Source organism: Lepus europaeus, chromosome 13 (assembly GCF_033115175.1).
Source record: "Lepus europaeus isolate LE1 chromosome 13, mLepTim1.pri, whole genome shotgun sequence".
In the NCBI taxonomy this organism is placed as follows: domain Eukaryota; kingdom Metazoa; phylum Chordata; class Mammalia; order Lagomorpha; family Leporidae; genus Lepus; species Lepus europaeus.
The window spans coordinates 1,988,153-2,004,127 of NC_084839.1; the positions used below are offsets into that span (position 1 = coordinate 1,988,153).

The 15,975-nt window shown below is 51.5% G+C and overlaps 1 protein-coding gene across 1 annotated transcript in view; it reads right to left on the minus strand.

Annotated features, from left to right (window-relative positions):
* The window catches only part of EIPR1 (EARP complex and GARP complex interacting protein 1), a 126,364-nt gene that overhangs the window by 12,572 nt on the left and 97,817 nt on the right, over positions 1-15,975 (minus strand). The window contains exon 5 of the mRNA XM_062208902.1: positions 5,444-5,543. Within this exon, the coding sequence (XP_062064886.1) occupies positions 5,444-5,543 (100 nt within the window). The remainder of the gene's footprint in view (positions 1-5,443; positions 5,544-15,975) is intronic.

Below are 15,975 nucleotides of genomic sequence, written 5' to 3' on the forward strand. Positions count from 1 at the left end.
AGTATGTGGGTGGCAGGCACCCACGTTACCTGCTTCCCCTCAGGGTGTGCATTAGAAGGAAGATGGGTCAGAAGCAGAGAAGTGAGGACCTGAATCAGGCACCCTGACATGGAATGTGGGTATCCTGCATGGCATCTTAACCACTGCACCAAACCCCACTTTCCTCACAGTCCCAGCTTTGAACACGGGCACCCTCGGTTTGAATCCCAGCTCTGCTCCCAGGTGAGTTACATGGGTCCCTCCCATGACTGGGCGGTGAGGCACCACCATGCAGGGATGAGGATTACACAAGAGAAAACCCACCCGGTGCCCACACGATGCCGAGCCCCTGGAGGGTGGCTGCAGTATTTTTCTTCGTCTTTGCTATGACTGGAGACACAAGAGTCTGGAACGTTCAGCAGAGCTCTGAACTGTCCTGGGGTGCGCACAGCGAGGGCCACACTGTAATCTGGGGCTCAGAGTGTGCACCATCACTGCAGGCTGACAGAGTGCGGGGACGGAGCTCTCTAGAGTCCCCAAGGCCTGCTGCCTGCCTCGGGATCCCATGGGAGAAGAGGAGGAGCCTCTGGAGAGAACAGGGCAGGACCCCAGGCCACAGTCCTTGTTTACAGATGACAGGAATCGGTAGCAAAGGGGCCTGGAGAAAAGGTGGAGGTGAGGTCCCTCCAGGGTCACGGGGACCAGGGTGTCACATGGGCAGTGGGCCCTTGGGCCCAAGTATGTCACTGTGCACCTTGACAGCAGCAAAAGCCGTGGCCTGGGAAGATGTTCCAAGAGGTACAGAAGTGGCCAGTGTGAGGGTTTGGAGAGTGGCCTCCTCCTGCCTTCAGAAAATGCCCAGCACCAGTGTTGTGAGGGAACGTGAAGCTGTTTCATTTTTAGTTCCTTTCACAAAAGACTCCATTTGTAGGAAGAATAGAATCAAAAGGGCTTTGTCTGTCCCTCCGCCACAACAAAACCCTTGCTCCATTTTTGAAGAAATTGTGCGTAAGACTCACGAATGCAAACTGGACCTCAGCTCTGCACCCTGGAAGCTAGCAAGTCCCTAGGTGCAGATTTAATTTTCTTTTCCAAGATGGACTAAAAGGGTTTCTGTAACACCAATTAGGCACCAGTGATTTACTGCAGAGATGGATCTAACCACAGCCAGCTCTCTGAGAGGGGGAAGAGGGCCTGCAAGGAAACACTAGGGGCTGAGAAGGGGCGCAGGGTGGGATGGGAAGTGCATGCCACCCTCACGTCATAGCACGCGACCGCCTGCGGACTCAGGACCTGACAGCTGGCTTCCTGGGACCTTGGGCGCTTCCTCTGTGACTCCTGTCTCCACACTGGACCTTCTTGGTGACCCTCCTGCGGGGTGAGCCCCAGCCACAATCCAGTTCTGGAGAAGACATGTTCGGTCACGTTGTCCGTCCATCCACGCTACAGGAGCCCAACAGGCCAGATCCTGCAAGGGTGCTGTGCTAGGTGGGGCTGAGTCAGCTGCGCTCTGGTCCCTCCTGCACAGCTGTGGTGCTGAGGCTCAGGCCGACGTAGGCTCAAGCTGCCGAGGAGACTGCGAAGCCTGCCACACTGTCCTGTCGTTGGGGCGCCCCTCAGGCCCCTAGCGCCTTGCTTCCACTCAGCCTCTGGGCCTGCCTCTGCAGAACTTGACATTCTGAATTAAAGGCACTGACAGCCCCGTGGCTGATGGCAGGTGAAGCCGTGTGTCTGCAGACGGTGTGCAGGGCCGGCCCGGCAGTGTGGATGAGCTGTGTCCGAGCGTGGTCCACACCTCCTTCTCCTGAAACACTCAGCCCTACAGCTGTGCGGTTTACTCTTCTCCCCCAGAAAGAAACCTTCCAAAAAGGTGGAAGCACTGGGGAGCACTCAGGTGCTAGCACGGGCATCTAGCCAGTGACTTTTAGTATTTGTTCTTTTTTTTTTTTTTTTTTTTTGACAGGCAGAGTGGATAGTGAGAGAGAGAGAGAGACAAAGGTCTTCCTTTTTTTGCCATTGGTTCACCCTCCAATGGCCGCTGCGGCTGGTGCATCGCGCTGATCCGAAGCCAGGAGCCAGGTGCTTCTCCTGGTCTCCATGCGGATGCAGGGCCCAAGAACTTGGGCCATCCTCCACTGCCTTCCCGGGCCATAGCAGAGAGCTGGCCTGGAAGAGGGGCCACCGGGATAGAACCCGGTGTGCCGGCGCCACAAGGCAGAGGATTAGCCTGTTAAGCCATGGCACCAGCCTAGTATTTGTTCTTTCAAGAGCTAATTGGGGGCCCTGCACTGTGGCATAGCGAGTAAAGCCACTGCCTGCAGTGCCGGCATCCCACATGGGTGCCGGTTCAAGTGCCGACTGCTCCACTTCTGATCCAGCTCTCTGTTATGGCCTGGGAAACAGTGGAAGATGGCCCAACACCTTGGGCCCCTGCACCCACGTGGGAGACCCGGAAGAAGCTCCTGGATCCTAGCTTCGGAATGGTGCAGCTCTGGCCATTGCAGCCATTTGGAGAGTGAACCAGCGGATGGAAGACCTCTCTCTCTCTCTCTGGAAGACCTCTCTCTCTCTCTCTCTCTCAATCTCTCTCTCACTGCCTCTCCTTCTCTATGTAACTCTTTCAAATAAATAAATTTTTATTTTAAATAAAAGAGCTAGTTGGAAGACAAAAAAAAGTCTGCAATATTTACAAAATCAAAAGATTTGATGTGAGGACATGACAACTGTGTAAGATGCTAAATTCCACATTTTCTTAAAGATTATGGCTTCTTTTTAAAAAAAGCAGACATCCTAAAACATAAATCCATGACTGTGGTTTGAAATCCAAGGCTGCCATGGTGATGTCTGTTCTAATGATGCGACCACAGCTCCAAATATTTTGGAAAGCCTTTATATGAGGCCCCGAGAAATCCGGCTCCATGTGGTGCTCACGTGCTTCCCGTTAACCAGCTTTGCACTCTGTTGCTCTCTTAGTTATGAGACCCTGGGCCACATGACATTCCCCAAAGACCAATTCACCCTCAAGGGACCTTCACGGTTCTGCAGGGGGCCAAGAGGGGGCAGGAGTCAGGCCACACTACAGTCCTCCACTGTGTGACATCTGCCAGGTGCAGAGCCACAGCCTAGGGCCACAGCCTGTGGCGCCCTTTGCGCCGGCTGCTGAGACAACTTGGAGAGGAAAGCATGCACAGCCTCCGGAGCCTCCTGCCACTCGCAGCAAGATGGGCCTTGGATGGTGTGACTCAGCCCAGCCTCCATGACCAAGCCACAGCCAGCCCTGCTGCCCCCGCCTTCCCGAAGGCCACCCGGGTTGAGGGTGGAAACAGGCGCAGCGGCGGCTCACGCTCACTGGGATGCTAAGGTTTTCTCTCTCGTGGGACCAGGAAAAGCTTTCACGTCACCACGTGCCTCAGGCAGTGGAGGCCCCGTGCCCGGTTCCAACAAGGACAACGCAGCATCGGGAGTCCACTCATCCCACCAGAAAGCTCGGGCCCGCTGGTAACCGAGTGCTGTGGCCCCCTTAGCTTCTGTAGGAGGCTCATGGCTTGTGTTCGTAGGGCCAGCCCTTCAGCCAGCTCTCACTCAGCCTCTGAGTGGGTACCCTCGGGACAGACTGTGGCCTGCAGCACATACCCGCTTCCTGCAGAGCTGCGGGGTGAAGGCATCAGCCCGAGCACGTCCGCAGACACCACAGCCCACCTCAGAGGCACACCTGATGCCTGTGCCACGAGAATCCTCAGCCACACCCCTGGTGCCTGCTCTGCCACAGTCCACTCCGCAAGGGGGGCTGCAGGAGCGTGGACCCCATGGAAGCTCCCACCCCAGGCCTCCCCTGGGTTTGGCTAATGATTATAAATGGCAAAGAAGCTCCAATGTAATTGCAAAAGCTAATGATGCATTGAGCATAAGATTAGATTCACCACAGAAGGCAATATCCTCAGACAATAAACGACAAAGCCCAGAGGCTGGGGGTGAAGACGGCGGGGCCCAATGGGAAGGCGTCTGCATGGAATGCCGTGGCCAGGGTCACAAAGCCACACTGGCAGAGCTGCTGACGGCGGATAAAAAACACAGGGAGAAACCGAATTGATCTCTGCAGAAAATAGGCTACAGATTAATCACCCTTCCAAGAAATCCTTTTGCTATGACGTGGGGTCTGAGCTGAGTTCACCGTCTGACTGCAGAATAGGATGGCTAGGGCAGGGAGAGAATGGCCGGGGGTCCCAGCACCCAGGGCGCCTCTCAGAGCAGCCGGCTCCAGCCAGCCACCATAGCTGGGGAGTGAATAACCCTCTATACAGTCTCAGTTCTGTGCGGCCACCCGCTGTTACGCAGGCTGAGGGGGGCACTGGGGAGGAGCACGTTGGACAAAGACCCAGACTCCCAGTGCCTGGCCCAGAGAGTGGAGAACTGTGCCCTGTCCCCCGACCCATGGGGCTCTAGGGGCCGATCTCGGGCTTCATATCCCATCTCAATAGTTGTGCGAGCCTTGCCTTACTCCACACTGTGGACAATGGTCTCAATTTAAAATGTCGTAGTAAAAATAATGATTCCTCCTTAAATGTGCTAGGAAAATAGCCCACCCTTAAACTTCACTCTGAAACCCAGGATACCCCCTCCTGACCATTCTAAGGCTTTAACAAGGCACTTCAATTTTAAAAGTCCGAGTTCAGTGCCATGTATCAATAGTGACAGATCGTCACTGTCACCTCCCTGCAACTCCTGGGTAGTGAGGCCCATGTGGGGCCCCAGGACGTCACAGCACCGTAGGAAGAAATGAAGGGGCTGAGGCCCCGTGGTGGGTCCCTCGTGGGATCCTTCCCTCACCCCGTACACCACGGGGCGGGGGGGGGTTGGCAGTAGAAGCTCAGTGATTTCAGATTCCCTGATTTTCCACTTTTCTAAAGTTGTTTCTTCCACAGAAGCAAATGCAGGGAAAGCACAAACGCATGTGAAGCCACATTTTAAGGAGAAAAATTTAAGGAATCAAAAATGGAAAAATACATGCCAATATTTACTCTATGAAAGATAAAGTATTCAAAATGATGAATATTTGAAAGCAAAACTGGTTCCAAAGAAAGTAGGTGCTAAAAATTATTTTCATCATATGCAAATATGCTAGAAGAGTTAGCCAACACTGTGAAATTAGTATTTTATAACCACTCCCTCTCAAAAGTGTGATTCTAACCAAATATATTTTAAAAATCCATTCATTAAAAAGGACAACATGCTTGAAACAGAGGAACGTATTTTAAATACTCCACTTCCTCCTCTGGAGAAATCAGGACACAGGGTTCAGTGTGATCTCTCACTCAGCTCTCGGCTTTCTCCAGAAAAGCCGATCGATTCACCCACCAGTTACTTGAGACCCACTCTCAACGTGCTAAATGTGTGTGAGTGCAGGATGTCCTGAACCTCACCTGAAGTTCTAACTCAAAAGGCAGCTGCGTTGTGCGATACTCACCACAGCCTGGCTGGAGCTCTCCTGCAGGTCCCACAGCAGGATGTGGTTGTCAGCCAAGGAGATGACCTTCTTCCCATCCCCCATGGGCTCCCAGGTCACACTAGGGGAACAGGAGGTCAAAGGTCAACACAGACACACCCGCCGTCACAGCCCTGGCCCACGGCCATGAGGAGTGCTTACCAATATCAGTATCTGACACTGTGGCTGTCTCACCGTAATCCTCACCACTTTGGACAAGACTATTGATGCCCAGGCCCCAGATGGCATTTGAAACTGGGGCCTTGGGAGTTGATTAGGGTCGGGCAAGGTCACGAGAATGGTTCTGGTCTCTGCCCTGTGAGCACACAGAACTGGCTGACACCCTAATGTTGGCCTTCCTGCCTCTGGAATGGCGAGAGGGGAATCTCCGTGTGCAGCCTCTCCATCCTCATATTTTTGTCCTGATGGTCGAGCTGAGTGGTGCAGTCAGACTCAAGTGAGCCACCAGTGACCCAGGGGTGGGTGTGTCGGGTCCGTGGAGGGCTTGTGGGTGGACAGTCTCTGGGATGCAGAGACGGTAACTGGGATAAGATGTCCACACCTTTTGTAGCTTCCTCCCTAGGAGCTCAGGGATGAAGGCCACATTGCAGAGATGGGAGGACAGCACTAGGCCCAGGGTCCACCCTGCCTGTAGCAGGGATCACTTCCCCAGTGTCTGCCCCAAGCCATCCTGATATGTTGCAGATTGGAGTGATTAACACAAGGCCCTAACTCACAGCATCTCTGGTCAAGCCTTATGAAGATCAAGAGTTTTCAACCTGGTCACAAACACAGACTTTTGTGTTCCTTAAGGAAACTCTTAAGGTGCTGATAAAGAGGACAAAATCCAGGTAGGCAGAAGATGCCTTTTAAGGAATAAAAAGAGTATTCAGAAATCAATTTAGTTTCCCACCGGTACCTTAGGATTTGGAGAACAGCAGACAACACTAGAATAAGAGAAAATTTTGTGGGTTTTTTTTTTATATTTAAAGATTTTTTATTTATTCATTTGAGAGGTAGAGCCACAGAGAGAGGGAGAGACAGAGAGAAAGGCTTTCCATCCATTGGTTCACTCCCCGAATGGCCACAATGGCAGGAGCTGGGCCAATCCGAAGCCAGGTGCTTCTTCCAGGTCTCCCGCATTGGTGCAGGGGCCTAAGCATTTGGGCCATCTTCCACTGCTTTCCCAGGCCATAGCAGAGTTGGATCAGAAGAGTAGCAGCCAGGACACAAACTGGCACCCATACAGGATGCTGGCACCACAGGCAGAGGCTTAGCCTACTACACCACAGCGCTGGCCCCTTGAGAGACAGATGTAACGGCCTCTGGACAACTGGAGCCTGTGTGCTGCAGCTGCCCCACTGACCGTGTTTCAAGGCAGCGTTTCTGAGCCCTTGCTCAAAGTCTCCCCGACCCGAGCATATGCCCCAGTCCTAACACACTAAGTCACCTGCTCCTGATTCTACAGAACAAAACTGGATTATGACTGCAGAGTGGTGGTTTAAACAAAAATACGAATAATTCAGGAGGCTATGAAAGCTGATGACTTGAGAGCAGTGGATTAGAGGGAAAGCAGCAGAAACACCGGGATTGAAAAGACCCAATAATCTGGGACAGCGCATGCTGAAGCGAGCTGGAAACAGCTGGGGGCAATGCTGCACTGCGGCTCCGGTGAGCAACTGCTCCCAGCCCCAGCCAAGAATAACTGTGTTTTATACGTTTAATAAGCTCTAGTGAAAAGTAGTAAACATCAAAACAGGTTTTAGGAAAGTTTCCATCTATTTTTTAGCTTCTTAGTAATTAAAAAAAAAACCTTCAGAATGAATAACTCTTTACAACTATAATCTGTCAGTTTATAATTAGAAAACAAAAATTTTATTTATTTTTCTGACAGGCAGATTTAGACAGAGAGAGAGACAGAGAGAAAGGTCTTCCTTTCCGTTGGTTCACCCTCCAAATGGCCACTACGCCGATCCAAAGCCAGGAGCCAGGTCCTTCCTCCTGGTCTCCCATGCGGGTGCAGGGCCCAAGCACTTGGGCCATCCTCCACTGCCTTCCCGGGCCATAGCAGAGAGCTGAACTGGAAGAGGAGCAGCTGGGACTAATACCTGGCACCCCACCCGGGACTAGAACCCAGGGTGCTGGTGCCGCAGGCGGAGGATTAGCCAAGTGAGCCAGAAAACAAAAATTTTAAAAGTAACCTTTAGGATTTCAGATAGCTAAGTTTTAAAGACAGTATTTCAATAAACAGTGAGTTGACCTCAAGTGACAACAGTGTGCAAATAGCCCTGCATGCAATCCTACTGCTGATTAGAGACCCACCAAAGGCTCCTGGTGAGACAGATGCCCACAGCAAAGGTAATGGAAATTCCTACAAATATTCAGAAAGTTAGCATCACAAAAAGGGCGCTGCAGCAAACACCCAGTGAGGTACCAGTCACAGGATGAGCCCTTAAGCCTCCTCCCCCACAAACCCTCAGAGGCCTTACTGACTAGGGCTCACCTCATGAATTGTGCGTATCACTTAGCTGAGAGATCCCCTACTGCCACCCCTAGGCATGGGGCATTTTGGTCTCTAACTCCTTCCGTATTCACACTCAAGACAGGTGAGTCAGGTGCACAAACATGGCCCCAGACAGCTCCGGGACTTTCCAAGACATCCATTTCGTTATCCTAGGGAGTTCATGGCCAATGCCACGTGGCCCTGAAAACGCGTGTTCCAACCACCAACCCTTACGGACCCACACACAGAGTTTTGCCTAGCATGACTCACAAGGGTGCATATGAATGAGCACCAAAGCTAAAGCTGTAGGGAAGCAAAACTGAAGCACACACTCGCCTCTGCAACCAGATCAAACAGCACATGGCACCCGAAGGACTATCCTCCTCCACAGAGAACTGGGACAGGGCCTGCGCCGTCGTGCAGCCAATTACGGCTGCCTGAGAGGCCAGCATTCCACGTGAGTACCCGTTCAAGTCCCAGCTGCTCAGCTTCTGATCCAACTCCCTGCTTAGGTGCCTTGGAAGGCAGCAGAAGAAAGCTTCCAGGTGTGGACCCCTGCCAACCACAGAGGAGGCCGGATGAAGTTCCCAGCTCCTGGCTTTGGCCTGGCCCAGCCCTGACTTTCATGGCCATGTGGGGAGTGAACCAACAGAAGCAAGATCTCTCTGGCACTCTGCCTTTCAAATAAATAAATAAATCTTAGAAAAAACAAAGATAGAATCAGGACAAGGACGCTTTATGGGTCACCATGGTCTCGTTTTGTGCCGGGAGCAGCCAAGGCAGCGAGCGCTTCCTGCAGGAAGCTGCGGCGCTCGGCACCCGCCCACTCCTCGTCCAGATCTTCTGTCTGCTTTTGTGTGAGCCACGGGATAGATTTCTCTGGGAAAAACAGCCTACATTTCTCAGTAATATCATCAGAGGAAACAAAATGAATTTCAAGTGGCTGTAGAAGTAACTTTTTATATCTGAAACGGGAAAATATAAATCAAAACGAAGCAAAAGGAGCTTAGAGAGCGCAGGAGATAAGACTGATTGCTTTAGAAGATAGCTCGGCTTCGAATCCTTACAAGAGAACGTGTTGAGAAATGCTCATTTCGGGACGCACAGCCGATTGCTCCTGGTGTAGGGAAGGTCACAGCGAACACATGGCCAGGGAGTGCCATACGTGAGTGCAGCAGGAGACCACTCCAGCCTAACCCCTGGTCTGTGGGTCCAGCCGTGCTCGCGGCCCCTGGGGGGCGATGCAATTCACCAGGCTGAGAAGCTCCATGGGAGCGGGGTGTTGGAGGTGCGTGAGGGACGGGGTAGGGCTAGATCTTGCAAGAGGCCATGAAACCAACAAGGCATGGTAGGCTTCTCGAAAACAGCCCTGGTCTGTCTGTCTGTGGGGCAGCAACAGGCAAGCCCCTAACAACCGTGGCCCCTCGCTAGACGTAACTGTCAAGGCCGAGAGGGGCAGGTCAAGGGGAAAGTGCACGAGGCTCAAGGGTGCGGACGCCGGGCAGCGAGTGCAGCCGCAGCCTGAGATGGGCGGAGGCCGGGAAGGGCGAGCACTGACCACACAGCTTGGGCTTACGCTTAGTTCACAGGGCTTCACATCACAGAAACAGCACTTCCTCCAGGGAGCACTCCTGTCCTGCTCAGCAGGCCGCCGCACTGCCCCTCACAATGGTCCTCATGAAAGGGCTGGCCCCCTGGGCAGGCGACCTCCTCTGAGTACTGACTGAACGTCTCCATCACTGGTACATGCAAGCAGCCAGCCCACCCCTGACGGGCGGGCACGGTGAGCCGCTGCTGCACACGCTGAGGAAAAGCAAGTGAACATTAATTATGCTCCCTCTCAGTATGCGTCCTGCACAGCTGTAATGCATAGAAACTCAACGGGAAAAGGGTACTGCTCAGCAAGCCCTGTCAGAGCCCCAGGCTGGAAGACAGGTGAGCAAGCAGCCTACCCTTGGTCCCCTCTGCTCCCATCCTCCAAAGCTGCCCCTCCCAGCCCCGGCTGTGAGCTGCATGGCGGTGATCCTGTAGGTGACGCCAACGCTGGCAACACCTGGCATGGATGCCACAGCCCCTGCAGCTGCCCGAGTGCACCTCGAACTGCAGCCAGGGCCACCTCAGTCCCAACTGCACAGAGCAGAAGCCGCTGCTGAGCCTGTCAGTGGCAGTACCAATCCTCCTGGGAACAAAGACTGCGGAGTCATTTTTCACATCTATCATTCTCAAACTATATGCAAAACAAACACAGCTTCATTCTATTTCTGACGTTTCTGCTTTGTTGTTTTCACTTCAATCAAACCTTACAACCTGGCAAGGACCTGCTTGGTTGGTTCTGGTTTTCTGATGCCCACCGTCTCCTGCTAACTTTGCACACCACAGACACGGCAGTTGTCCCCATGTGGCCCAATTGCAGTCCTGCCGACTGTGGGAGGGCCCATCTCTGCACCTTCGCGTGCTGTCTCTTGTCATCAAAACAAGATACCTCACACTCTTGTTTTATGTGAATACCATCCAGAGCTCTAGCTCACGTGCTGCCCTCCACAGGAGTATGCTCCACTGTGACTTAGGGGCCTCTGCCACATGTCAGCATCACGTACAACATCACCACGACCACTCACCTTCAGACGCGGTTGCACGACTGGAAGATGTGGAACCCATGGCCTGTATTCCTGGCCATGTGGCTCCCCCTCCAGCTCACTACACCACCCATGCACCACCATGTGGGGAAGGATTGGGTTCGAGGAGGGTACTATTGAGCAATGCCTGCCACGTATGGGTCGAGAAAGAGGCAACTGGATGTGAAACCTACCTGCCACACCCCCAGGCCACGCTGAGCCCGTCACAACAGTTCCACAGTGACCTCTCCCCACCACACACGGTACTCAGACTGCTGGAGCATGGGGTCACCCCGGTTACATTGTAGGCTCCCTACAGCAACCACACTGGCCTTGCCGGGACACACGACCTGACCGCAGACTCAACTAAGCCCCTGTCAGCACTGCAGCCTACCGAGTCCTTGGAAAAGATCACGGCCTCACCGAGCTAGACTCTGTTGGTATTTTCAGTAAGAACACTCAAGAACTACACTCAGCAAATTTCAAGTACCCAATCCCTTATTAGTAACTACAGTCATCATGCCACCTCGTGGCTGAAAGCGTGTACCCACATGTGCCTGTCGTCTGTCATGCTCCCACTGCCACATCTGTCCCCTGCATCTCTAGGAGTCCGACTTCTCCAGGTCCCTTAGCTCTGCGGTGTGACGTACCCCACTTGCTGGATCTGCAGATGTTGAGCCATCCTTGTACCCCAGGGATGAGGCCCCTTACTTTAGGGTGCGATCCTTTAATGTACTGCTGGATTCAGTGTGCTATTATTTTACTGAGGATTTACATCTATCTTGAACAGAATGCTGGCCTGTCACTTCCTTTCTTTGTTGTGTTTGCCTTACTTTGGCATCAGAGCCACGTAAAATGAGTTTGAGAGTGTTCACTTCTCTGCAGCTTGCCGGTGAGTCCAAGAAGTGCTGGCATTTACTCTTGGCTAACTGACGGGTCAACCAGGGACGGAAGACTCCTTACTTGGAATTCAACCCTTCAGCATTTCTATTTTCTTCATGATTAAATCTTGGTGGCTGTAGATTTCTACAAATTTGTTCGTTTCTTCTAGATTATCCGATTTACTTGTGTAAACTGTTCACAGTACTCTTATGCTCCTCTTTATTTCTGTGGAATCAGCTGTAACGTCACCTCTCCTATTTCTAACTCAGTTGAATTTTCCTCTTTTCTTTGTCTAGATAAAGGCCTGTCGATTTTGTTTATCTTTCCAAAACACCAAGCATTTGTGTTGTTGACATTTTCTGTTGTTTTTCTAGTCTCTATTTCACTCATTTCTGATCTGATATTTGTTACTTCCTTTCTTCTGCTAACTTTGGGCTTAGTTTGTTCCTTTTTTTTTCTAGTTTCATAAAGCATAAAGTTAGGTTGTTTAAGATCTTTCTCTGTAATGAATGTAGGCATTTAATGCTATGAATTTCCCTCTTAGAACTGCTTTTGCTATATCCCACAAGTTTTGTATGTTGTGGATCTACTGTTATCTTTTCCAGAAAATTTTTACTTCCATTTATAACGTGGGTGGGCTCTGGCTAGAATTTTCTTTGAAGTGGGTCACACCCTCTCCTGTTTTCTGGGAGCTCACCGCCCACAGACTGGCTTGCATGACCCACTTCTGCACGCTGTTCTAGGACAACGGCACAGTCACGGTTCTCTCAGGGGAGAGAACTGCTTCTTCCATGGTAAGCGCCCTGAAATCTCTTGGCCTACTGGGGTTTGCTGTCTGTGACAAGTTGGTCTACAACATGGCTGAGGGAGTCGTCCATCCTTCCTGGTACTGAAAGTGTTCCTTTCAATGAGCTTGAAAAGCCTGTTACACACTTGTGTCTACCAAGTTTTGTCAACACAATAAAACATAGCCAAGTGGGCACTGAGGGAGTGCTCCCCTGAGTAAAATACAATACACTTCTTGCTCTCATGAAGTCCCAATTCAGGTTGTGCCTTTCAATGCTGCACATGTAAAGTCTCCTAGACCCATTAAAATATTTAAAACTTTAGAAAGTCAGGGCCCTTGGCCGGCGCCGTGGCTCAATAGGCTAATCCTCCGCCTGCGGCGCTGGCACACCAGGTTCTAGTCCCAGTTGGGGCGCCAGATTCTGTCCCAGTTGCCGCTCTTCCAGGCCAGCTCTCTGCTATGGCCAAGGAGTGCAGTGGAGGATGGCTGCACCCCATGGGAGGCCAGGAGAAGCACCCGGCTCCTGGCTTCGGATCAGCGTGATACGCCAGCCGCAGCGTGCCGGTCACGGCGGCCATTGGAGGGTGAACCAACGGCAAAGGAAGATCTTTCTCTCTGTTTCTCTCTCTCTCTCACTGTCCAATCTTGCCTGTCAAAAAAAAAAAAAAAAAAAGAAAGAAAGAAAAAGAAAGTCAGGGCCCCTCGTATTCCCACCCACTGGCAACAACTACTGCTGGTAAGCGAGGCATGGCTTTCCAGGTCTTTCCTACACATACATTACTGCACATAGCACAGGCATAATTATTACTTAGGGAAATGTGATCAGGCGATTAACATTTTCTGCAACTTGCTGTTTTTACTTAAAATATATCATGGGTAACTTTCCATGTCAAATAGAGTTCTTTCCAAAGACTACACAGAACTCTACTGTTTGGATTTCTATAATTTTTAAATCCAATTCCCTCCTGTATGACATTTCTTCCAGCTTTTCACACAATTGATTCCCACGAGGAAGCAGAAGCCCCTGGAGACATACTTCCTGGCACACTATAGAATGAATTTAGAATTGTAACTGCCAGGTCAAAAGACAGACACACTTACCAACGCGTCTTCTAAATGTGCATGCTGCCCCCCCACCCCCCACCCCGCCATGGCTACCAGCTTTTAGCCACAATTGTTTTGGCCTTTCTGACAAGAACTCCGTAGCCCTGCCTCAAAACTCAAAACTTATTTGCCTTAATTTTCACTTCCTTGACAAGCAGGGGTTTGTGTGTCTTGTGAGATAGGTGCTGGCTACTTCTAATTCCTCGGAGAACTGCTGGTCCACATTGGGAATTGGGCTAAGGAGCGCCAAAGCTCTGTTGCTGGCAATGCCCAGTTTTCCACTGGAGCAAAATGGCCAGTGAGCTGGGCCCAGATTGGTAGAGAATTACAGCTACAGAGAAATTAATAACACTTCTTTTAGAGCTGAACCACATCTACCCAATGAGGAAACAGATTCATAGTTACCCACAATAACATGAAACAAAATATATCAATTGTCCATCAAAAACGTAAAATCCCCATTGAAGTCCAGGATCCAAGCTGGATGCACTTTGAGCAGCCAGGCTTTCGCTAGGCAGAGGGTCAGTGTCTCAGCCTTTGTGGGACTCTCTGGGCCTCTGGAGCTACTCAGTCGAGCTCCTGCAGCTCAGAAGCATCCACAGGTGACACCTAAGCCATGGTAGCAGCTGTGAGCCAATAAAACAGGTGGCTGGGGCCCCAGAGCCACATAGCAGGGAGATGGTGTCTGCCTATCTTGTGGGCAGAATAGGAAACAATGGACAGGAATGAGAAGCACTCTGCTCTTCACTCAGAATTTCTCCTCTCTCTTCATCTTTTCCAGTGCTGGGAGCTGGCCTGGATCCCCAGGTAGGCAGAATGTCCGTGTCAGATGAGGACAGCTGCGTGGGCCACCAGAGTCATGTCAGGATGCTCCAGATCAGATGAAAGAAACCCTCAGGGACCCAGGCTGCTACTGTCCAGAACAGGACACCAATAGAAAGGAGAGAAAATCCCATTACGTGCTCACCTTTGGGCCCCTACAGACCCTGGGCTGGGTCACAGTGGCAGCAGCTGCCACAGCTGCTCCCTGGAAGCCTCATCCCAAACTCTGCAGGGGCTGAGAGACCTGCTGCCTGGTGGCTGGAAGTCCTATGCTACAGAGAGGGGTCCCCTTTGTGGCCACGGGCCATGCCTCCAGAAGGGCCCACCTCTCAGAGAGGGGAGGGCAGTGATACTGAGCCTCCCACTAGCTCCTTCATCTTTTCACAGGGTTTTTCCTTCCTGGGCTGGGATCTCAAATCCTGGTGAAAATCGTTTCTCTGCCGTAAAATACAAGCTAAGAACCTCAGCCGAGTAATTCTCATGCAACTGAAGTACCTACGTGGCTTTCTGTGGCAACTTAGAACATCTTAGCACTGACTTGAGAGTGTGCAAACCAAACTTCTTCTGGAAAACGTAATCAAAAAAGGAAAAGGAAAATTAAGATCATCGATGACCGCTTACCTGTTACTAACGCCCCCTCTCTTAGAGATGTGTGAGTCACTGAGCATCACTAATGAGTTAAAAGACGGTTCGAGCACGGAATTACAGGCGGCATTACTTCTGCTACTCATTCCTCATTACTTCGGCCAGGCTTGGCCTGAAGGCTCAGAGCTGCTGTCGTCAGTCTGTCAGCAGCTGCCTTTAGGAACACACTCACGAGTGTATGCACAGAAGCAAACTCCCCCAGAGCACCAAACGAAAGCTCCCTGTGACTTCTTCGGGAAGTAGCGAGGGGCTGGAGAGAGGTGGGGTCTGTAGTCCATGACATGGAGTAACAGTGGATGAGTCTCGATGTTCCTGGAGGCAGAGCTCTTAGAGTAAGGCTCAGCATGGTCTTGTTGGTTCAACTCCAGGTCACGGCAAAACGTACTCAAGTAAAGACTTAGCACACTTTTCCCAAAATGCAAGGTTGGGAAGTTTGTAACGTATTTACAAATGAACAAATTCACCAGGAAGTAAATCAGAACCCTTTGCTTTCAGCAGTAATTTCTTGTTATTCATCAATAAATGCCTCAGTGACGCAACTGGGCAAAATGGCTGCAGACACATTGTCTGATGCCCAAAGGTTTAGCATCCGTGCCCAGGCTGGAGGCCACTGGGCAACACCCCCAAGGAAAGCAGTGCTGCGGAGGTCATGTTTCTGCATGTGGCCACTGCGACTGGACATGCACAAAAGCACCCAGGAAGTGACTCAGGAAGGTGGCCCAGCAGGTGCACCGAGAAAGGGGTGTGGGGGTTCCAAAATAGTGGAACATTAACCCAAGAAAAGGTATCTGACTTTCAGTGCTAACTAAATACACACACACACCATGAAAAGCAGAACACACCCATGGTTTGGAGAGGCACGGCACGCGTCTGCCGCCAGCCTGTGGAGTGTGAACTCCGGCTCCTGCCGTCTTCCTCTCCCTGTGCTCCGGTCTCCTCACTGTCCAGTGGGGATGACAGTCACTCACCAACACTGCAAGTCTGTGACAACCAAAGGAGGCAGGATTTGGAAAAGGCATGCACACAGTAGGTGTCCAATGAGCTTAGCTACTAGTGAATACAATTACATCTGTGCTTCCCAAGCTGTGCGTGGTGCCAGACTCTGTGAGTATCTGGCAAACCAGGGAGGGAACGCTTTTGGTTTTCACAATGCCTG